Source organism: Anguilla rostrata, chromosome 4, assembly GCF_018555375.3.
Source record: "Anguilla rostrata isolate EN2019 chromosome 4, ASM1855537v3, whole genome shotgun sequence".
Classification (NCBI taxonomy): Eukaryota; Metazoa; Chordata; class Actinopteri; order Anguilliformes; family Anguillidae; genus Anguilla; species Anguilla rostrata.
Genome location: NC_057936.1, coordinates 24,740,206 through 24,764,505, shown reverse-complemented (window position 1 = coordinate 24,764,505; position 24,300 = coordinate 24,740,206). Strand labels below are relative to the sequence as shown.

Below are 24,300 nucleotides of genomic sequence, written 5' to 3'. Positions count from 1 at the left end.
AAATGTTCTGCTATACATGATTTGGTAGCCAGGGATTTGATTTCCCTTATGGCACTATCTGCACTGTGACCCCGTCTCTATCTGTCGCCCCCTCTGCATTCCCCAACTTAACAGTGAAAAAATGCGTAAGGAAGGCTCTCCTTTAAAAAACTGCACGTGTGAAGCTGCGGGCAGCCACCAGGAGGATGCGGAAGCGTTGGATGGGTGTCCTGCAGCACTGAGGCAAACTCACTGGTGGCGTTGGTGCGGACGTAGATTATCTCGCTCTTGGCGCCGTGGACCTGGCGCTCATCGGAAGCCGACAGCAGCGTCTTGACGAAGATGGCGTACTGCGTCCACGGTTTGAGCGGGTGGATGAGGTACCCGGGCTCCTGCTGCTCTTTGCCTTCGGTGGCGCGAGGCGGCGGGTCCACGTCCGCTATCACCCAACTGTTGGAGCCGCACGCGTCCTGCCCGTCAAACTCCGTCACGTTCTTGTAGGGTCTGGAAAAGAACAGGGCTTCCATCAGCAAAAAGGGCTACAGGTTTGGACCTTCTAAGACACTACGGTGAGGTCAAACCAGTGGCTGTATGTGCCTTTATGACTTTCTAGAAGGCATTTTGTCTACATTATCAACAAATTTATTTAGACACTTACGCCTCTTTGTAAAGGACCATAAATCCCAGCAAATCTCTGAAATCAGAGGGCCAGAAGGGTTCCCATTTGATGAGGATCTTGTCGGACGACGTGCGAATCTGCGTGAATTTCAGAAGTTCGTTTTCACCTGAGCAGGGAGAGAGGAGTCGAGCGGTGAAACTGCAGTCCGGTTTATTGGGACATCGAGAGAAAGGCTTTTGAGAGGCCTACAAAGCGTGCATTGAGAGAAACACAGCCTTACAGGAGGCCTGGTCTCCGTTGGTCTTGACGGCAATGTCGTTCTTGGTGTGCAGATCCTTGGTCCCGGTCACCTCCTCCATCTTGCGGATCTCAGACATGCACAGCTTGGAGTTGTAGTGGAAGAACATGCGGCCCTGCAGGATGGACAGCTTGTGGTGGCTCCAATCCCACAGCTGCCGCAGGTTCTGGTTATCCAGAGCGTAGAACGAGTAGTTCCTGAAGGAGAAAACAAAATGAATTAAATTAAATAAATAAAAAAAACAGAAAAAATATGAATGAATCAGAATTGAGCATTTGGCACAAATATGAAGAGCAGAAAGCATCCCTCTCCACCAACCAGAGCACTGATTGGTGACCCAATGACCATCTGCAGGGTCTGGACTAAATATGGATTTCTCCACAAAGTCTTGCCACATTCAATCAGAAATGATTCTGCAGTCAGATGGTCAGGTAGCAGGCAGAGGACAGGGAGGGGCTGAGGGGGGCTCCCTTACCCAACCTCCTGCGTCTCTCCACGGATGAGCTTCAGCTTTCGGAGGAAGGACAGAGACACCAGGGCGTAAGAGCGACGGACCATAAGGTAGCCGGTGATCTCCTCCAGCTGGCCAAGGTTAGCCTCCAGCTCAGTCGCAATGTTATCTGAAGAAAAACGAGCATAAAGGACTAAAGGACTGAAGATGACCGGCTACATTCTTCAAAAATCTGCCTGAATGAAAGGAAGTCAGTCACACAACACAGCGGAACATTAAAATACAGACTGCACACCTAATCTGCATAAATGAGATAAATGACAATGTGCATTGGCCAGCAGGTCAAAACAGAGGCTCCTGTCATGGGCATCCTGTCGAACTCTCCAAAACAAAAACAGAAAAGAATAAATAAGACAACCAAACTTGATTTGAAGTTACTGAGGAGGATCCACCCAGCCTTTCAGTACTGATTTCAAACATACTAAGAACAGACAATTTATCTTTTGTTCATTTTTTAAGTTTTTTTGGAGTCCAGGCAACACAGGTGCTAGAACCCTTCCATTTTTGTGATGATTCTTTGTTGAATATTTCTTTCCCTCCTATTTGCACTAAAATACATTTTAGACTTTGGTAGGCTTGTTTGGATGTCTGAACTCAGTTAAGCCTCTGTTAATATATTCTGCTGATTGGCCACCTGGTGGTGCTATAGTGCACATGACAAAATGCTGACATTTATGAGCCCAGCCCCCATTCCCCATTCGACAAAATTATAAAAACTGTCATGTAGGTCCCTCTCCTTATAGGGCACAAATGCACTAAAGTCCACCATACTGGATTTTCTGCCATTTTTTATCTTCTGAAAAGCACTTAAAATGCTTCTTCACCAACAAACATTGACTGATTTGCACACAAGCTGGTGCATATATGGACCTTCCTGTAGAAAAGTCAATAAGTAACAAACACCCAGTGGCGAATGCCAACACATTCACCAAAACAAGCCCAAGCACTTATCCATCCATTTTATACAGGTATTACACTTCTATATTCTTGTGTTAACATCACGGAAAGGCTAAATTACAGGCCAATGAACTCTCACTGGGTATGGCTTAGCACAACAACTGTACAAGTCCCTCATGGTTTATTCCAAAGTGATGCAATTTGGTTTGTACATTCACACTCACATCCAAACTCTAACCCCATAGTACTGACCCATTAAAATTACATGGTGGTGCTGTAGATAATCTTTTTGATAATAGCAAATTCTGAAAAAATCACTAGACTTTTGTAGAGATTTCAAACCTGCTGCAATAATCAAGGTTCTCATTTGCCAGAATATTATTTAGCAATTTTATTACCCATTTTCCTCTTTTCTTAGTTTTGGCCGAACCACATGGTTGATTCTTAGGTAACTTGGCACACTGACAGAGGGCATGTGATCAGCGATTTTGAAACAGATTGGCCACATGTGGCCCTATAACCACCTTCTGAGTTTGAAATATGTGAACAATCAAACCTCTGGTCCTATTTGACCCAAAGGCCTGAAAGCAACCTCAAAAGAACCCTTTTCTGGCACTTTCCAAATTTCCGAGAACTTAAAATCCTTCTTCTCTCACAAAAATGGACTGAATTGCAAGACATGTGTGGAATTGTGCATCTACAGACTTCCATCTATATAGATATTACTTTTCTTGTGATTGTGTCAAAGGAAGGCCAAAGTAAGAAATGCCAAAAAACTTGCATGTGAGCATGGCTTATTACAGCAATGCTTCTAACAGTTAGACCTAGAGTGATGACATCTGGAAACTATATTCTAACTTAAAAAAAAAAAATTTAAAATCACTGCAGCATCATATCCATCCCAGAGTTAACGCAGTGGTACATCCCATCAGCAGGAACACGTAGACAGGGCAACAGGTGCATGGACCCGGTGAACTGCTGCTAGCAGCTATATAAAAATACACATAAAAATAAACTAAACTTATAAAAAGAAAAAAGTGAGTCAACACTAGTGTCGAAGAATCCCAAAGTAGGCACTGGTACTGGGGTAGAACTGGCGCTGGTTCTGGGAAAGAAAGGTTGGGGGGGGCAACAGTGTGAGCCAGGGCGCGGGGTACTTACTCCCCCCGCGGACGTTGATGACCATGCTGCCGTTGAGCACGGTGCAGCCGCGCAGGGCCTGGGCGGCCGTCACAGAGTCCACCGTCTTCAGCCCCATGCACACCTTGGGGCAGAGTCCCGCGCAGGGGGTGCAGTTCAGCCTGCAGGCACAAACATCGGGGTTAGCCGCGCCCAACCCGCGCTACGTCACACTCCCGCGCCAGAGCACTCGCTTCACAGGCCCCTCACAAACCTCACAAGCCTAGCCCAAAACCTCTGGAGGGGGGAAAAAATGTCATTCTCAACTCGGGGAACAAATTACAGAGACGATCTGCTGAACAATTACCCTTTCATATTGGACGATAATTTTTACCATTTTTTTATTTTGATGAAAGCACTTAATCCTGGGAAAGGCGGAGACGGCTATTGAAGATCTTGAGGATGAGTGATAAGGGAAAAGGATAGATGACTGCACGTGGGTGGAGGGCATAATTGAGAATAATCCTGTCAAGTTGACGCATTCCTTAAGACGTGCCAAAAAAAACAACTATCAGTCATCGTTCCCTCATGAGAGCTATACCTGGAGAAGGGAGCTGCAGAGTTTCTCTCTCTTTTTGTTCAAACTTTTACTTACATTTCCACTTAGACGAACGGCCTTAACATGTCCTTAAATGACTGGGGGTGAAGCAGAGACACAGAGATACAGTCGTTTTTTAACAAGGAGCAGCCAGTAGCTGGGTTTGAGGAAAACAATCAATAAAAAAAAAAAAATGTTTCGTAGAGATGCGTGTAAGGTAGCGTTATAAAAACAAAATACCAAGAATACTTCTGTCTGCCTCTCTCACCGAAAAGGAATGGCGGTTGTAACACGTTGGCCCAATCGTGCTCCTCTACACAGGTGGAATTTTACTGGGGAGTTTTTTGAAAAAGGAGCTTGAAACCACGGAAGCTAATGAATCACCTGCATCACGTGAGGCTTTCCCCTCCTACTGGAGCCCGTGAGGCTTTCCCCTCCTACTGGAGCCCGTGAGGCTTTCCCCTCCTACCGGAGCCCGTGAGGCTTTCCCCTCCTACCGGAGCCCGTGAGGCTTTCCCCTCCTACCGGAGCCCGTGAGGCTTTCCCCTCCTACCGGAGCCCGTGAGGCTTTCCCCTCCTACCGGAGCCCGTGAGGCTTTCCCCTCCTACTGGAGCCTGTGAGGCTTTCCCCTCGTACTGGAGCCCGTGAGGCTTTCCCCTCCTACCGGAGCCCGTGTTGGCTACGCTGCTACTGTTGCAGGCACTCTGTGCTGCCAAAAACGGCCAATTGAGAGAAAACTCCACAATGATGGCAGATGTTTCGATTTCAATAACAACACCCTGCAACGAGAGGCCCTAAAAATGGCTAATTAAATAACGGTCAAAACTGGCGAGAACCAAAAGGCCCACACTAGGGTTACAAGCTGAAAGAGGACTGCTGCTCTCAAAGGCTAACCACAGGTGCTGATTAATTTACTTTCACACAGCAACTCGTGAGAGAATCTGCTTTGTTTTCCTTTGTAAGCAAGGGCCTAGATGAAAGATCATAAATAAAACAGCATTCGCACAATTCCAGTTCTCCTACAACTGGGGAAATCACTACCGATAACAAAGATCAGAGAGAGAGAGAGAGACAGAGCGAGAGAAGGAGGGAGAGGGGGAGGGAGGGAGATGGAGAAGGGGGGAGAGAGAGAGAAAAAGGGTGAGAGAGACGGGGGGAGGGAGTGTATATGTGTTTGTGTGTGAGTGTGTCTGACTGAGTGAGTGAAAAGGGGGAGGGGGGTAATGTGCTGCTCGGAGGAAGTGCGTGGGCGGGGGGTGGGGGGTGCGCTCTGTGAGGCGTCTTCCTCTCTCAGCACGGAGAGGGAGCTGCAATGGTCTGATAGCTTTGCCTTTCAGGAATTCATTCACAAAAACTCCTGAGCAGCCCACGGTGAAAAGGGACTAGCCCAGTTCATTCACAAACGAGCATGGCTTTTATTTTGTTTCATTATTTTATTTTTTTTAAATCCCCTATCAAGAACATAATCCCACTCTTTAAACTGCAGCTCCAGGCTTGGCATCCCTGCACCGCACGTATCTGTTTACAGCATAAACTAAAGCGCCCTCGTCCGCCCACAGTCTCCACCGCTCGGCCACGCCCATATGCCGCTGTAACCCCCCCTCCCCCCCACCCCCCAAACCCCACCCTCTTTCTGTTTTAAAGCGAGGTGCTAAAAAGTCCATACCCATTAGCTGGTCATGTACCAAACAATGAATGAAACATGGTGGGGAGGTGATTGGAGGGGAGAGGGAGGGGAGGAGAGGGGGGAGGCGGGGAGCTGGGGGGCTCCTGTATATAGCAGGACTTATTTCTGCATGACTACCTTCCCAGGGCCAGACAGACACGGCTGGCTGAGAGGGAGGGGGAGGAGGGGGGTGAACTGCATCAAACCCCCCGAAATATGAATTCCTGGAAGAACGCGAGGACCCCAGAGCCGCCCGACGAGGCTTCGGCGTCCGAGCAGCCTCTCGATGGGAGGGGACCGCGGCATCAAAGCCCCGCTTTTCGGCCACCTCTCTGAAGGAGGCCGGTCCCAGGCGCACCCAGACAAAGGGCGCCATTGTTCCCGCGAGGCTCTGGGGTCCGGCCCGCCAGCGCGGACCCCCGGCCTGGCCGCGAGCTCCCCCGCTCACGAGGGCGTGAGTAACACTCGCACACGAAGGCGTACGCGCGGGCCGGTCATGTGACCGCGCGGCCTTCCGGAATCATCGTCCCCGATTCCAGTGACACTTCTGACACGCTGCGGCCTGAGCACACTTCCTAATCCGTCTTTATCTCTCCCCGTTTCTCTGAGCCGCGTCAAAGTTCCTCCTCATGTCGACACAACCTCCGCTAATTGACAAACGCTGGGTTATTGGTCGTTTGACCCCCGCCCCCCGCCCCCCCACCAGGTCCCTGTACAAACTCTACATCCTTCCTTTGTGTGCCTTCTGTTCAGCGGCGACTGCCAAACTGTATTTCCAAATAACCCAGACGAGCGCCTGCACAGAGCCTGGTATGCATTATTAAAGGCAAGCCACTCCAGCCCCACAGCTTCACGCGCTGTGCTAAATGTAAAAACCGAAGGGTAAAGTCAGGATACATTCCAAATAGTCGATGTGGGCCAAAGGTAACTCAAACAAAAGACTTCCTTATGCTAAGTTTAATGGGATAGTGGAATCCCAGATCTTCAGAGAGGGGCAGACATTTGTTTTCCTTGTGGAAGGAAGCAGAAGCCTAAGTGGAACTGCAGCCTGCTTTTAGAGGGGAAAAACCACTGCTGCCTCGGGATCTGGCCCCGGAGAGGGGAGTCTGCGCGGGAGAAGCCCGGAGAGACCAGCGAGGAATTCTCCGCTGCCGTCACGGATATTAGAGGCAGGAAGCCGCGCGGGGGGAAGTTTAGGGATCGCGGCCGCCGCGGCTACCAAAGGGGGGGGGGGGGGCAGGGGGGCGGCGGTCGAGCTAGCCGCCGAGCGAACGGGGGGACGTCTCCGTTGGCAGCTCCTGGTGTCCCGTCTGGAGGCTGGCTAATAAAGCGCCGCTGGGGCGCGGGGCCGCCCCGCGAGCGAGCAGCGCCTCCGTCTGCCGGGTGATTTGTGTGTCTGCTGATCCCCACTCCCAGCGCTGCTCCGTTAGCGCGGGCTAACGCCGGGAGCAGCAGCGCCAGATGTGGCAAGCGAAGGTCAGCCCCTCACAGGATTCGCGCCGCGGACACGTTTCAGCCCGGGACCGCGCGTCTCCCCTTCCTCCGCCCGCCGTGTCGAAAGCATCTGCTGATCGATCGCACACTGCACTGTACGCTGTGTGATCGTCCTCTCTCTAAAAAAAACATTTTTTTAATAAAAATTATGAATTGTTCTATGGCTTTAGTCCACGAGAACACCAATAAGTATATTTGATGGCAAGGTATTACAATAAACTGCATAAATAAATAAAAGGGTGTGTCATAATCGCGTGCTGCATCCTATAGGCTTGCACTTGGTCAACAGCAGACTGACGCAGAGTCAACAGTGGGAGGACGTAACTGGCTTGGCCGTGCCCTGAAGCCCTGAAGAGGGTGGGTGCAAGTTGGCCAGAGTTTCTGGGCTCACTGGCACATTAACGCGGCCCAATAGCTGGCCAAGCATCCACGGGCTGCCAGCTGTTTTCAGCGCGTTGTATAGGTTGTATACTTCCCCTCCGCTTGGTGGCATTTCCAGCAGAACTGTGCAGCCAGCAGTGTGGAACATCGCATGCTGATTGGTTCAGAGGCCAGTCAGAGCGCATGTGTCGGCACAGCAGTGACTCGTACAACGAATCTTATGAATACAAATAAATAAGTGTATTATTTTTTTTAAGGAACAATGTTCCAGACGAGCTGATGTACTCGGGGGAACTGGTCACAATGCAGACCACTGAGAAAAAAAAAATAATAAAAACCCTGCACAAAGTCAGAGATAATTCCAACACCCTGGACAGACACACCAAGGAATTCAGCAGCATTCCGGCATTCCATCTGACACACCAGGCCAGAGACGGAGGGGGAGGGGGAGGGGGGAGGGGGGAGGGTGTTTTGACTCTAAATGGATCTATTTACGCAAGTCCCTATCCGGACAGTGACGTCCCTGTGTGAACAGGAGACTTGTCCCTACAGCACGTAAACAGAGACGTGTCTTTATCTGAACAGACGGATGTCCCCAGTCCCCATCGGAGCTCAGACACCCGCTTTCTTGAGGGGGGGGAAGGGGGGCGGGGCGGGGGGGGGCAAGCAACATGTTTTTGTGTCCCAGTGCAACAAGTGGAAGCTCTGCACCTGGCCTCTGAAGTTTGGAGATTTGCTATCCCGTAGTGGTAGCAAAAAAAAAAGAAAGAAAAGTAACCAGATAAGCTGGATGGCGGTTACTGTCACTGCGTTCAGAAAACATTTGATAATTATCACTACTGTTTATTGCCCAGCCCACAAAAGCACCCCCCCCTTCTGACTACGCCCGTGTTGTCATAACTTCAGCATGCCGTCAATGGAAACCTGGAGACGCTGTGTTGGCGCTTGAAACCAGCCAATCAGAGTCGAGTCTTCTGTGATGCGTGTCCTGCTGTTTACTAAAGAATGCATGTGGTATTTTGCCAACAACAGTTGCAATGCCTGTTCTGAAATTTACCCCATTAAATAGTCACGTTGAGACATGTCTGGGGAAAAAAAGGGAGAGCACCAACACTTCTTTACATAGTTGGCTTTTTTTCCTCCACAAATTGAAGCTGAATCTCAAGATTCAGAAAAATTATCTTTGATTTGGTTTCGTGTGGCTGGGCCCTTGTACAACCCTAAATACAATTCCACAACATAAAGCCAACAATGTAAAACTTCAAGGGGAAGTTGTCTCATTAATTCAGGTATGTACACTCCAACGCTACTTCTGAAACATATGCACACGTCTGTCATTACACATTCTAAACATGCCTCTGTCACAACTGCACACAATGTAATCTTCTAAAGGTGGAATTAGCTCCTGGGTGTTCTGCCTGGGAACTGTGCTGCAGCAGAGCTGCTCACTTAGCACATCACCACGCAGATCCTACATCTTCTCCAGACACCCGGCTGGCGTGCGGCACTGGAGCTCAATGACGGTGCAGAATGTCCACCGTCACAGTGCTGTTCTCGGTCACGGCCCTTAACTGATTTTTACAAGGTGCCCCAAATGGGACCGTTTCAGCGGGAGGGGTACGGAGCTGGGGAGACACGTGCCGCAGTGCGTAGGGCAGCCAGCTCTCGGCTGTGTGCCACTCGCTGCCTCACCCCCACCCTCAACCCCCCCCCCCCCCTCACCCCCCACGCGGGCGGGGGTTCCATCCCCCTCCACGGCACTTTCTTTCTCAGCTGTGGTCCCTTCTCTGCTTTCCATCAACCTCAAAAAAGCTAATTAAAAAATAATAATACACATTGGAGGGAAGGCCCACTGTCTTTTGAGGGGGAAAAAAATACAGAGATGAGTATCTGGCAGGCCTAAAATATCTATGGTACAACACAGGTGATGTGGCAGCCAAGCCACAATGGAGGAAGCAGGCCGTCTCATTGTGATGTCACAGGAGGGAGGGGGAGGGGCTCCGGTCACTCACGTGGTAGAGTTCATGGTGGTGTATCCGGAAGGGCACTCTGGGATGCAGGCGCCGTTGTGGATCACGTACTCCTGGCAGTCGCTGCTCTTGCTCTGCTTGCACTGGTTGTGCAGCTGCTGGCAGAAGCCGAAGCTGACGCAGCGCCAGCCCTTGAAGGTGTAGTGACCCGGCGGGCACCTGTCCACGCACGTGCCCTGGTACATCAGGTTGCGGCAGGCCACGCACTTGCTGGGGGAGGACGGGTCCGTGCACCCCCCCAGGCACTGGTCGTGGCAGCAGCGGTTGTCCTTGGTGCAGGCGCGGTGTTTGCATGAGGACTGGCACACTGAGGGAGAGAGAGAGAGAGAGAGAGAGAGAGAGGGAGAGAGAGAGAGAGAGAGAGAGAGAGAGGCTTGAGCGACCACATTCACTGACACAGAACGCTGCAGACAGCCGTCCGTCTCAAACACAAACCCAGACTTTCGTCTGTATTCCAAACACGTAGTCAGACAACAAAGTAAATTCAGGCAGGGCCTGTCCAGGTTTTATAATATCTGATGAGACAGTGGAGTAAATAAAATAAAACATGGCAGTTGTCTGGTGTCTGGTGTTAATGAAAATAGGCTGGTTTTTCTGTCGGCGAGAGGCATCCCAAAGTGCTCATTCAGATTCCGCAGGTTTTCTCTGCCTGACAGATCACTGGTAACCCGAGCAGCTACTGAAGCTGAATCCAGCTCCCTCTAACTGCACCAGCACAGCTACTGAAGCTGACTCCAGCCCCCTCTAACTGCACAAGCACAGCTACTGAAGCTGACTCCAGCTCCCTCTAACTGCACCAGCACAGCTACTGAAGCTGACTCCAGCTCCCTCTAACTGCACCAGCACAGCTACTGAAGCTGACTCCAGCTCCCTCTAACTGCACAAGCACAGCTACTGAAGCTGACTCCAGCCCCCTCTAACTGCACCAGCACAGCTACTGAAGCTGACTCCAGCTCCCTCTAACTGCACCAGCACAGCTACTGAAGCTGACTCCAGCTCCCTCCAACTGCACCAGCACAGCTACTGAAGCTGACTCCAGCTCCCTCTAACTGCACCAGCACAGCTACTGAAGCTGACTCCAGCTCCCTCTAACTGCACCAGCACAGATACTGAAGCTGACTCCAGCTCCCTCTGTAACTGCACCAGCACAGCTACTGAAGCTGACTCCAGCTCCCTCTAACTGCACCAGCACAGATACTGAAGCTGACTCCAGCTCCCTCTGTAACTGCACCAGCACAGCTACTGAAGCTGACTCCAGCTCCCTCTAACTGCACCATCAGCGGCACAGATACTGGGAGGACTCAGCGGAGAGGGGACCATGCTGGCGAGATTATGGACTGAGGGAAAAGAGAGAGATATATATAAAAAGAGAGAGAGAGAGAGAACAGTAGGGATGGAGGCAGAGTCGGAGGAAAAGCCTCCCGAGAGTTTGGAGATTGCCACAGAGCTTGGTCCAACCTAAACACAGCACAACTTTTGTTTTATTTTTTGAAAGACCCAAAAATGGACAAGCACCACAGAGGCTGCTGACTGGAGGCTTTGCTGGTTGCAGATTTATTTTACTTTTTAATTAGCCAGGACCTTAAAGCCCCGCAAAAACATTAGAGGAGAAGAGAGCAGGCCTCAGTCCCCGTCCCTTCCCCCAGCGCTGTGGGCACACGGTACAGAGACGAGCCGCAGCTACACACACACACACACACACACACACACACACTAACCCTCTCTCTCTCACACACACACACACACACTACACCACACACACATCTACCACACACAACACACACACACACACACCCCTCTCTACACACACACACACTACACACACACACACACACAACACCTCACTGTAGGCACGCCACAACTCTCGCTGCACAGCCAGACACAACACACACACACACACACACACACGCACGCACGCACACACACACACGCAGGCTGAAGGTAGAAGCAGAGCAAACAGGAGCAGAGTTCAGCAGGTCTGGCCGGTGGGTAACCGGGTCTCAGCGAGCCCTCTCTGTTTGCCCACAGAAGATCCTCTGACTGCGGCCATCTCCTCCCAGCCCCAGAGAGATCGGATTTTATGGGCTGTCTTTTACTGCGCCAGAAGGAAAACAATGCGTACGTACACGCACACGCACACCCACACCCAACACACTCAAACACAGAGGGGGGTGCCTAATTAGAGTCTGCCTCGTTCGGTAAAGAGCAGCGAAGGCCAGCCGCGTCCCGTCCACGGCGGCGAGCGGTGTCCGAGAAGAGAGAGCAGAGATCGTCGCCGATTCCGAGGCGTGCCCAACGCCGCCGCGGACTCCGGGGCGAGAGGAGTCGCCGTGGCGACCGCGCGGCGCGGCCGGCCCCCTTCTCTCTCCCTCTCTGGCGGCGCGACCTCATTTGCATGCGCAGGCCCCGTTGGGCGAAGGGCGTTAAAAATAAACCGCAGCAAGGAGCTAGTAAACAAACCCTGCAGATAAGAGCGGCTAGGACGGCCCAGCCGCTGGGCGCAGCAGACTGCCTGGTGCAGCAGACTGCCTGGCCACAGGACACACTGGGACTCTCTGTCTGCTATGAGAGCTAAGCCTCCCTGGCAGCCTTCAGGTGTTTGGGGAGTAAATGCAGGGAGTATTCTCTGAAGCCCACGACCAGATTAGCTCATCCCAGAGCAAGGGCAAGTGCCATTTCCCTCCAGAGCAGTGAAAAGGAGAGGTCTGAACGGGAGGGAAAACACTGCTTTCTGCTCAACACAGACACACACTCACACACGCATACACACACACATACGCGTATACACACACTCTCAGACACACATATGCATGCACACAGACACACACTTTCACACACTCATACAGACAGACAGACAGACAGACACACACACCAGCACAGTGTGTAACAGAGTGTCAGAGCGTCATAATGGCTTCATCTCCGCCGGGCAGGCGGTCACCCACACTGTGATGGAGACGCCCGAGGTTAAGGACCTGCGCCCGCTCCTCCTTCCCCTCTCCACCTCATCACGTACAGCCGCCCGTCACGAGGGAAGACCGGACCGCTAAAGTACGGTTCTGTCCGCCACATCGCTAATCAGCGCTAACCAGCGCACCGCCACATCGCTAACCAGCGCGCAGCCACATCGCTAACCAGCGCGCCGCCACATCGCTAACCAGCACGCAGCCACATCGCTAACCAGCGCGCAGCCACATCGCTAACCAGCGCCCGCGCACCAGCACGCTACACGCCGCCCGCCACAGCGCAACCAGCGCCGCCACATCGCCAACCAGCGCGCTGCCACATCGCTAACCAGCGCCCCCTCCACAGCGCTAACCAGCGCGCTGCCACATCGCTAACCAGCGCCCCCTCCACAGCGCTAACCAGCGCGCAGCCACATCGCTAACCAGCGCCTCGCGCTAACCAGCGCGCTACATCGCTAACCAGCCGCCAACCGCGCAGCCACATCGCAACAGCGCGCCACGCCACCGATTCTGTTTCCTGGACGTAAATGCGCGATACAGGCGTACGGACAGCGCCGCGCCGGCCAGCACCGGTTTAGGAAGAGAACCTGCGACCGGCGGCTCGCCGAGTCCGGACGGGGCAACAGGGTTACATCCTGAGCGCGTAAATCATGAATACTAACGATTCCTGCGCAGACGGAGCCGTTCCAAGAATGCGTTTCATTTCCTAAATGGCAACGTGGCTTCGAGGGGGGGGGGGGGGGAGAAAAGCCCCCGAGCTTTTGTTTTCTGATGCTCTCGCTAAAACATTTCCGAACGACGGCTGAGCTCTCTATGCCGCGCGTGCGGATGAGAACGCTGATCAGAGAGCCGAACCCAGTCAGGAACTAGGTCAGGAAAAATAGAAATCATCCATAACCAAAAAAAAAAGCCCTTCAGACAGAACAGCTTTCAACAGAGAGAAGTGCACATCATTACATATATCATTACATAATATTATGCATGTATATATAGAGGTATTAATATGACAGGTTTGATGTATATACACATCGATATATACATTACATACTGCATATTATACATATATATATATATATATATATATATATATATATATATATAAAATGATGAATGAGAAGTGTGTGCATGCGTAAATATTGTATATATGTGAAGTTTGAATACGTTTCAACAGTAAATACATTTTTAAAAAAATATATATATAAACAGAACTGTGAGGATGGGGAGGCACTGGGCTTCCTAACTGCAGAGACCTCACACAGTTCACGGACAGATCTGCTCGACTTCGCTGGTGTCATAAAGCCCCTGCGTCATGTGACGCGGGGTCAGCCTCGCAGGAGCAAAACAACACAGAGCCCTCTCCCTTTCAGCAGGCAGGGGACGGCCATCACACTGCCTGTCTGAAATTGGCAGGGACAGACAGGGGGCGGGGGAGGGGGGGTTCGGTTGGGGAGTGGAGGGGGATGTGTACAGAGGGGTGGGGGGAGGCTAAAGAAAATGGAAGAGAGGGACAGAGAGAGAAAAAACAAAACAAAAATAAAAAAATGTAAAAAAAAAACAAATGTGGAAGGAGCAAATTGGCAAGACACTAAAAAACGAAGCGATATCCGTGGACTGCGTGTCGAAAATAAGGGTCTGCGTGAGCAGTCTGATGTTTTCCCCTCCCTAACCCACCCCCCTGCCCAAAGCACACTTAGAAAATGCAATGTGCCTCCCTCTCTCTCTCTCTCTCCTCCCTCCCTCCCTCCCTCTCTCCCTCCAGGCAAAGCTATACGTACACAGTGTGGCCACGCTCTCACAGTGACTCCGGATCCCCCCTGTGGGAGAGTCCATGCCAGAGCACAGCGCAGACCCATGATCCGCCCTCACCCTTAACCAATGTGTTTCTCGCTGTGGAAGGCAGCCATTCAGCGGCCTCTTCCATCTCAGCGAGAAAGCCGCCCAGCGTTAACCCTTCGCAACCCGAGAGGCAGCAGCGGCAGCAGGCTGCAGGACTACATGAGGACAGGCACGAGCTAGAGAGAGAGAGGGGGAGAGACAGAGAGAGGGAGGAAGAGAGACAGAGAGAGCGGGGGGGAGAGACAGACAGAGAGAGAGCGGGGGGGCGAGAGAGAGAGAAAGAGACGGGGGAGACAGAGGGAGAGAGACGAGAGAGAAACGGAGAGAGAGGGAGAGAGAGAGCGACAGAGAGAGAGAGCGGAGGATCCGCCCGTCCAGACACGCCGCATGCTTGGCGACGCAGCCTCACCGGGGCGCCTGCTCCCGTTCGTCCCCACCAAGAGTCCTCCGCTAATATTTATCTCTGCACCGCCCCCCCCCCATTCCCCGCCCAGGAAACTGCAACTCCCACTTTCCACTCATTCGTGCCCGTTATTGTGGTCCGGGGCGCCGGCCACACCTGCTCAGACAAGCGCAGCGTCCAGGGAACTTCACGCAGGACGACCGCAGTACTCCGCCCCCCCCCCCCACCCACTCCCCCCGACCCGACCGCGAGCTGAGCGCCGCTTCATCAAAGGCGGGCGCTCTGTCTACGCTCGGCGGCGGTCTCGCGCTCCACGCCGCTCGCTTCCGAAGCCGTGGCCTCCCGTCAGGCTACAGCGTCACTGCAGGTACGAGGGTGTGGAGGGGGGGAGGCGGACTTCCTGGTATTCACCACAACACAACCTCCTCCCCCCCTCCCCAGAGCCTGCGTCAGTAACGCTGAAGTGGACATTGTTCCGATTGGCTTACAATAGCAAAGTCGTATTTCACCCCGAAGGCACTACGTCTGACAGAAACCCAGGCGTCTTCCGCGTCCTCGACACGCACGCAAACACACAGGAGCACGTACACACACATACACGCACGCACACACATACACACACGCATGCACACACACACACACACACACACACACACACACACACACACACACACACACGTACACTCGGGCAGAAACGCACGCACACGTACACACACGTACGCTCAGGTAAACACGCACACAGGCACGGGCGGGCAGACACACCAGAGCGGGCGAATGAGCACGCGCACCTGCCGCGGCGGGGCTGGCCGACGGAGCCTCGCTGCCTCTGAGGGGCAGAGAACGGCGGGCCAGCCAAACCAACGGCAGTGTGACTAGACCGCGTGACCCGAGAACACCTCACTATTCCCCTGTGGAAGGGTACAGCCTGGACACGTATCCCTCCACAGAAACGAGTCCCTCCACAGACACGTATCCCTCCACAGAAACGAGTCCCTCCACAGACACGTATCCCTCCACAGCCACGTATCCCTCCACAGACACGTATCCCTCCACAGACACGAGTCCCTCCACAGACACGTATCCCTCCACAGAAACGAGTCCCTCCACAGACACGTATCCCTCCACAGACACGTATCCCTCCACAGAAACGAGTCCCTCCACAGCCACGTATCCTTCCACAGAAACGAGTCCCTCCACAGACACGTATCCCTCCACAGAAACAGACAACAACGGTCTGTTTACACGGCCCCCTACGACAGAGCTGATAAGTGTGACAAAAACAATGCAACAAGACGCTCTCAAGGCCTTCTGTTGCCCCGGGCAACAACAGCGGCGACAGCAACAGCCACCGCCGCCGCTGCCACCTCCACCCCACAGATAAAGATAATACCGAGCCTGGAGCGGACAGAAAAGGCCAAACTCAAAATCCTAGCAGCCTCGCGGCGAGGGAACCCTTTCTGCCGTGGGGAACCTGCGCCTCGCCTCGCCCCGCAGACTTCCGGAGGCTTCCGCAGCGGGCGGAGGGGGAGCCGAGGACGCGTCGGAGCAGAGAGCAGAGGGCCCGGCCTTTTTAGGAGGGTTCTCATCGGATGAAGCCGCCGCACGGGCAGAGCCGCCGCTAGCAGCTGGGATGCGTAAAGATTATTCACGCTAACGCCATTGGATTATGTGAGGATCCGGGGAGAGGCCCGGCACGGCCCGCCCGCGCTGAGTGACAGCCTGGAGCGGGCCGCTGTAGGGGGGGGGGGCTGGAGCGGGCCGCTGTAGGGGGGGGGGGCGGGCGCGGACGCGTCGCGGGGGTGCGGGGACACCCCTGCTAAGCGCTAACCCCCGCGTCTGCCGTCTACAGCGGGGAAGTCGGGTCGCGGCACGGGCGGCTGCTCGACGCCGCAGCGATCGAACTGCGTAAGACTGGCAGGGGCGTCGAGCAGCACGCAAACACGCTCAGACGGGCGCGCACACGCATGTACCGGGCACACGCTACTCTCAGTCACGCACACGCAAACACGTTACAGTTCATTTGTTTATTTAAAGGACCCCATTAGCTGACGCCGTGGCAATCAGCTGGTCTTCCTGGGGTCCACACCTGACATTACTGTACATAACACATCCCATGATAAAAACTAAATGACATTAAAATACATTAAATAGCATTCTCATACATTCATATAAAATGCAGGGATTACACGGATATAAAAGGAACACCGGCACACGCGTGTCCGGTCGCACGCGTTGGGCTCCGAATCTCTGCACGGCTCTGACGCTCGCCTCGCTGTGACGGCCGTTACTGGCGATGGCGGAAAATAAAAGCACCGAGCGGCCCAATGGCGAATCTGCGGAGGTTACCCGGACTACGTGACCGTTGACCGGCAGCAGAACCCTAAGAGCACCTTGTTACGTCAGCGTTAGGGGTTTTTATTTCCACCTCTACAACAGCGGCAAGAACGAGCTCCACGGTGGCAAGACAGAGGCCTCCGGGCACTGGCCATGACATCACCGCGAGTTCTGACACGGTGCTGATGATGACGGCGTTCGGAGGGGAAGGCTGAGGCCCACTTCTAGAGTTTCAGACGGCGCGCGGTATCGCTGAGCGATCGGCATGACTCACGCTCCTCCGCTTACTCTCGGACAGGCAGCTAAAATGTCCCCCTCCATACGGGCTCTTAAAAAGGAAAAAAGAAAAACACCCGACAGTCAGGTGCACCATTTCCCTAGGCTCAGGGGCCACAGTTTATGAGAGCTCTGTGTGTGTGTGTGTGTGTGTGTGTGTCTATGGCCTACCCATGCATGTGGGTGTGTGTGTGGGGGTATGTGTGTGTGTGTGTGTATATGCATGTGAGTAGGTGTGCGTGTGTGTATATCTGTGAGTGTGTGTGCACGTGTGTGTGTGCGCACGCGCGTATGTGTGTACATGCGTGTGTGTATATATCCATGTGTGTGTGTATATATGCGTGTGTGTGTCTGTAGGTGTGTGCGCGCATGTGTGTGTGTGTGTGTGTATGCAGGTGTGTGTGTGTGTGTGTGTGTGTGTGTGTGTGTGTGTGCAGGTGTGTGTGTATATCTGTGAGTGTGTGTGCACGTGTGTGCGCACGCGCACATGTGTGTGTGTGTGTGTGTGTACGCGTGTATATCTGCGAGTGTGTGTGCACGTGTGTGTGCACGCGCGTGTGTGTGAATCTGGTGTATGTGTGTATATATCTGTGTGTGTGTGTAGGTGTGTGTGCACGCATGTGTGTGTGTATACGTGTGTGTATGCGTAGGTGTGTGTGTGTGTGTGCAGTGTGTGTGTGTGTGTGTGTGTGTGTGTGTTGTGTGTGCAGGTGTGTGTGTGTGTATGCGTGTGTGCTGGTGTGGGTGTGTGTGTACGCGTGTGTGCAGAGGTGTGTGTGTGTGTGTGTGTGTGTGTGCGCGCATGTGAGTGTGTGTGTGTGTGTGTGCAGGTGTGTGTGTGTGTGTATGCGCGTGTGCAGGTGTGTGTGTGTGTGTGTATAGCGTGTGTATGCGTGGTGTGTGTGTGTGTGTGCAGGTGTGTGTGTGTGTGTGTGTGTGTGTGTGTAGGTGTGTGTGTGTGTGTGTATACGCGTGTGTATGCGTAGGTGTGTGTGTGTGTGTGTGTGTGTGTGCAGGTGTGTGTGTGTGTGTATGCGCGTGTGCAGGTGTGTGTGTGTGTGTATGCGCGTGTGCAGGTGTGTGTGTGTGTGTGTGTGTGTGTGTGTGTTGGTGGTGTGGTTGTGGTGTGGTGTGTGTGTTATGTGGTGTGTGTGCAGTGTGTGTGTGTGTGTGTGTGCAGGTGTGTGTGTGTGTGTATGGTGTGCAGGTGTGTGTGTGTGTATGTGTGTGTGTGTGTGCAGTGTGTGTGTGTGTGTGTGCAGGTGTGTGTGTGTGTGTGTGTGTGTGTGTGTGTGTGTGTGTGTGTGTGTCGTGTGTGTGTGTGTGTGCAGGTGTGTGTGTGTGTGTGTGCGGCGTGTGCAGGTGTGTGTGTGTGTGTGTGTGTGTGTGCAGTGAGGTGTGTGTGTGTGTGTGTGTGTGTGTGTGTGTGTGTGCAGTGAGGTGTGTGTGTGTGTGTGTGCGGTGTGTGTGTGTGTGTGTGTGTGTGTGTGTGTGTGTGTGTGTGTGTGTGTGTGCAGGTGTGTGTGCCCTGGCCCTGGTTATGGATCCCTGCAGAGGCGCCCAGGCCCAGCGGCAGGCCCAGGACTTGCTCAGACTGGTTGCAGAAGCGGCTCGCTCTGAGCGCGCTCGGCGTGAACCCCTCTCTGATCCGCAGGGCGGCTCAGCGCACAAAGCGCGCGCTAAAGCACAGTAAATTAAAGGGATTAGGGCGAACAGCGTGTCGCGGCCGCGTCAATAATAACACCGGCGATACAATGGCCCATAGTCTTCTCGGTTCCGTGCCCGTTTCATGGCGTTCCAGAAGCCGGGCCAGCCGCGCAAAAGTTGGTTTTAATTACCAGGATTTCTCCTTTATCTGCGCCGGCGGACGCCCGCGACCCGGCTCCTCGCTCCAGACCCGCCCACCCGCAGCTCCCTCAGGAGACAAAGCCTGGCGAAGCCCGGCGTTTGGGTGCCACACAGCGAGGGCATGTTCTCCCCCCCCTCACTCACTCCAGTAACTTGCCTTGGCAGTGGTCACAGAAGCAACCCAGTGGCCCTAAACTCTTCTGAAACAGGACCAATAAAAATTATTTGGCATCTCCAATCCCACCCCAATTTGGAACGTCCGATTCGCGAAGTACGTACAAGCGTGCTAACATACGCCCCCAGCTGCTGGCTCAGGGGAGTGAGCCAGTCAGCTGCTTCTCTTCACACTGCAGCCACAAGCTGAGCAGGCGCAGTGTGGGGGTGGAGGAGGCCCAATCATACGCGTGCGCAGCTACAGGTGCCTGGACAGCTAACGGGTCACTTGAGTGATACCCCACTGCTGTACCCCACCGACTAGGTCCCTCCCATGCAAAGCCAACTGCGCGCTGCCCCTGCAGGACTGCTGGCCACAGTCGGCACTGGTACGGGCCGGATTCAATCTAAGACCACCGTGCTCACTCCTGTGCTGCCAGCGACACTTTCACGGAGTGAACCACCCGGCAGCCCTGCGCACGGCAATTTCATTTATTTATTTATTTTAAACACAGGGATTCGTTGTCTGCGCCCTCGCAGTCTGTTAAAGTCGCAGGGGCTACGCAAACAATTTTCTAAAACTTGTTCTCGCTGCCTGGGTTGAGCAACGTCTTTCTGAACCATTTCACGTCACGCCTAAAGCACATGCCACTGCTTAGCCTACATATTTACATTCGCAGCCACCGCTGGGACCGCTCCTGTTTGGTTAGGGGAGTAAGGACGCGACAACAACAGCAACGCTAAGTGAAAAGCTGTGACTGCAGGCCACATAGGTGCTCCATCCGACCAATCAGAGCTTCAGAAGGTGCCTGTGAACATGCACGTCCTCTGAAGTGAGTTAAAAATACACACACGCGCACACACACACAAACAGGCACACACACACAGTACACATGGAGTAAGGCAGCGCTGTAATCAAGTTCTAACCCCATTATTAAAACCCAGAGGACAGTTCTCTGTGGTTCAGTGTTATGATTAATCTGGATCGGTTTGGTAAGCGAATGTCAGCGGCAGTGATAAATATAGTGGTATCGCACTGACGCACGTCCGAGGGGCCCCAGAAGCGACTCCCAGCGCTTCTGCCCCCGCTCTGGATATGGGCAGGGCAGGGAGCTTCCTAATATCTCTTACCATTTTAGGGGCTCCGTGGACGGACGGACGGCCGGCCGGACGGACAGATGAGGCAGGCCCCTCTCGCGCCAGGGCGTACGAGGCGCTGCCAGGACCGTTCAGGGGCCGTATCACCCGCCGCTGGCGTAGCGAAGGTGTAGGAAGCGAGGGGCGACAGAGCGGTGGATTCCAAACACGACGCTTTCTAAAGGCGATCTGGCAACCCGCCTCCCCCCCCCCGGAGGAAGGGGGCAGGGGGAGGGAGGGAGGGGGGGCAGGGGGAGGGAGGGAGGGCCGGAGCGGGGCGAACACCCCGCTCCTCTCCGCCCACGGTTGGACGCCAGGTCTTTGTCCCGTGCCTCTGGCTCGATACAAAAACTGATTAGGAGCAGCACGTACGCGCAGAACAAACAAGCCGCCCGCACGCAGAGCCCGGAACGTTCCGAGCCCAGATGATGATTTAATTACCGCTTCCCAGAGAGAGGCTGTGAATCACCTGCGATCTGGCAGCCGCTTCCTGGTCCTACACCTGCCTCTGGGGTTATTCACGGCAACGTCTTCATCCGCCCCAGCGGTGACTCACGCCCTCTGACTGCCACCTACGCCACCGCGTATCCCAGAGCGCACCACGCACGCACGCGCTAGTCCTGTCAACAGCACCCCCCACCCACTCAAAAAAATAGAAAGAAAAAAGGGGGCTGGCACCTGCACAGATTACGCTCTCTAACCCCAACAGAACAGCAAACACGACACGCTGACCGCACAATAAAATAAAAAATTAAACAAAAGGTCTGTTTGATGTTCTGCACAATGGAAGCGGCCGTTGTTCTGGGCCTGCGTCAGCGCCCGTGTTCAGGTCCTCGCCGAGGTCGTGCGTGAGCGCGGTTCTGGCTCGGGACGGACGCCCCGCTTCGAACGCGTGTGTGCGTGTGTGCGTGTGTGTGTGTGTGTGTGTGTGTGGGTGTGTGTGTGGGTGTGTGTGTGTGTGTGTGTGTGTGCGCGTGTGTGTGTGTGTGTGCGTGTGTGTGTGTGTGTGTGCGTGTGTGTGTGTGGGTGTGTGTGTGGGTGTGTGTGTGTGCATGTGTGTGTGTGTGTGTGTGTGCATGTGTGCCCTCAGCCCTTTGGCACTCCGTTGCTGGAGAACCCCATTAAAACAGAGGGGAGGACTGAAGAGCTGGGGCCTGCTGGACTGGGCCTCTGCACTTCCAGCCTTTCCAAACATATTTGTTTGCGATCCCTTCCTGGCTGATGTGAACCCTCATGTAGTGACTTGCGAATGCTCTTGACACAAGGGCACAAAAGGTTTAAAAAAAAAAAAAAAAAGGCCTTGGGTGTTTTCCATTCCTGCCGCAGCTCCGGCTGTTAGTCGGGCGCTGGGACAAAATGGATTTCTCCGAAAATTAGCCTCCACTGAAAGCTGCAGCCTTTCAGCTGTTGCTCGAAATTAAAAGGTGCTTCCCAAAAACCCGCAGCTGGTGAAGGTTGTTTATACGGTTACCTGCCCAGTGAATAATGAAGACTAGCAGCTTCATTTGCATGAGCTTCCAGGCGCACCCGCTCAGACGAGGCAGCCGTTAACCCTTCCAAGAGCAGGTGTTTTTCGGAATGTTTTCTCCGTCGCTTTCGGTTACCAATAGCGATCGTTACATCAGCGTTAGAGTTAAGAACATTCCAGTCACGTATTAGTGACCTCACACCTTAAAGGGTTAAGAGCAGGGCGAGCAGCGTTTGAGTAAGGGGGAGCAGCGCTGCTGACGCGTTTGAGTAAGGGGGAGCAGCGTCCGTTCGCCAGCCGCCCTTCCTGGATTCCCTGTCAGCTATGGGAAGGCCGCGACGCTATCATTGGCTCGTTGGAAATTTCTTTTCAGGAAGTGTGTTTCTGACATCACACGCAGAACAGCTGACCCCCAGCGTGCGTACACACACGTCCCACCCGCCTGCACACGCGCCAGCGCACGCACACACACACACACACACACGCGCGCGCGCGCCAGCGCACGGACGCACACACACACGTCCCGCCCGCCTGCACACGCGCCAGCGCACGCACACACACAGGTACACGGGCGCACGGTAAACCCACACGCACACAAACACACGTCAGCCGGCCTCCTCTGGCCGCAGTCCGCCCACCCGATCCCCTCTTCAGACCCCAGCCCGGTGAATTATTTACTCCTCAACTCTGCCATAAAACCACAGCCACTAGATCTCATTACAGACCTTCTAAAAAAAAAAAAAAAGAAAAAAAAAAATCAATACACCTCAGTAATGTGCCCCCCCCGCGCTCCGGCCCTCCCCCCCCAGCTCCCGCCCACCTGACTTCGTGCCATTCGCCAGTGACCACAACAAATGCTGCCCAGTGCACTTTTTCACCCTGACCTGGGGACACAGGAGCACTGGGGGGTGGGGGGTGGGGGCAGTGGGGTGGGGGGGGGGGGTGCTGAGTGGACACAACGGCGACAGAAAACAGCAGTGAAGCGACAGGAGGGGTGGGGGGGGGCAGGGGCGGGGCCGTCGGATATTTCCACACCGATGGCGGACGCATCAAGTGCGCAGGATGCTTCGACCAGCTACGCAGGAGCAAAATGATTTCCCTTCACCTCAAGAACGACCGCTTCCCCATCCCCCACCCCCGGCCCCCCCTGGCCCTAACCCCCCAGAAACAAGCTCGTGAGCCAAGAGGAGGGGGGGGGGAAACGCACTTTCGCCGCGCGCTCAAAAATAGAAATCTTCCCTGGCACAAGACATCAATCTTCACTCTGGACGCTGTTGCGCAAAAACCTGTTTACAGGCAAACTAATCTCCTGAATCCATACGAGAGGAAAGCGTCCAAATGTAACCGGATCATTTTTATCATAAAGCCTGTTTTCTACAACCACACAGCAGAAAAACTCAGAGAGAGATACAGAGAGAGAGACAGAGAGCAAGACCGCGAGAGAGAGAGAGAGAGAGAGAGAGAAAGAGAGGGAGCAGGACAGAGAGAGAGAGAGAGAGAGGGAGCAGGAAAGAGAGAGGGAGGGAGAGCATGCAGGCCAAGAAGCAGATCATGACGTGTGCAGTGTGCTCGGCCTTGCCGAACCTAAATGCCACTTTGCGCCGATTGTTCAATTTTTCCCACAAAAATAAGACTTCATTCCAGAAGTCCTCTGTGGGAGCTGGGACCGTTTTCCCTTTCCAAACGTCCCCGCAATTCCCCTGGGAAACCAAGACTTTCAGCGGCTGAATTCCTCAACCTAATCTGCAGTAACAAAGTTTATGGGATGTAGTTTACTGGATCACCAGGAGTTTAATTCTCAGAACTAGATCCCCACAGTAACAGGCCAAGCGGTCAGCGAGCGTCAGGGCGAGTGAAATGTGATTATCATATTTACTGAGGTAAGGGACCAGCCTCGGTACGCAGGTCTCCTCTTTCCTGCGTCCTGTGTGCCAGCGGACTGCGCGTCACATTCTGTTTTTTTTTGGGAGAGACACTACATCGGCAGTTTTTTTTTTTTATTCTTCAGGTCCTGTTACAAGTGCTTTCATCAGCGGGTCTCGCTCGGGCCCAGGAGGAGCGAAACGAGCCAAAAAACCTCGAAAGAGTGAGTCAGCGCCTCGCCGCGCACTCCGCCCCCGCGACGGTTCGGCCGCGCCGCGCCGGTCCCGTCCCGCCCGCCGTCCCGCCCCTTCCTCCGCTCCCACGGCGATGGCCTCAAAACAAACCTTTGTGTCCCCCAAAATAGACGCGTTTCAGCCAAGAGGGGCAATTCCTAAAATGAGCAGGCCCGCCGGCCGCCGGAAGTCC

The 24,300-nt window shown here is 53.8% G+C and overlaps 1 protein-coding gene across 1 annotated transcript in view; it reads right to left on the bottom strand.

The window, feature by feature from the left end:
• insrb (insulin receptor b) overlaps nt 1–24,300 on the bottom strand; it is a 109,717-nt gene that overhangs the window by 16,518 nt on the left and 68,899 nt on the right. Inside the window, exons 3-8 of the mRNA XM_064331711.1 lie at nt 9,576–9,900; nt 3,466–3,605; nt 1,372–1,516; nt 879–1,093; nt 638–764; nt 233–483 (exon numbers count right to left, since the gene is read on the bottom strand). Of these exons, the coding sequence (XP_064187781.1) occupies nt 233–483; nt 638–764; nt 879–1,093; nt 1,372–1,516; nt 3,466–3,605; nt 9,576–9,900 (1,203 nt within the window). The remainder of the gene's footprint in view (nt 1–232; nt 484–637; nt 765–878; nt 1,094–1,371; nt 1,517–3,465; nt 3,606–9,575; nt 9,901–24,300) is intronic.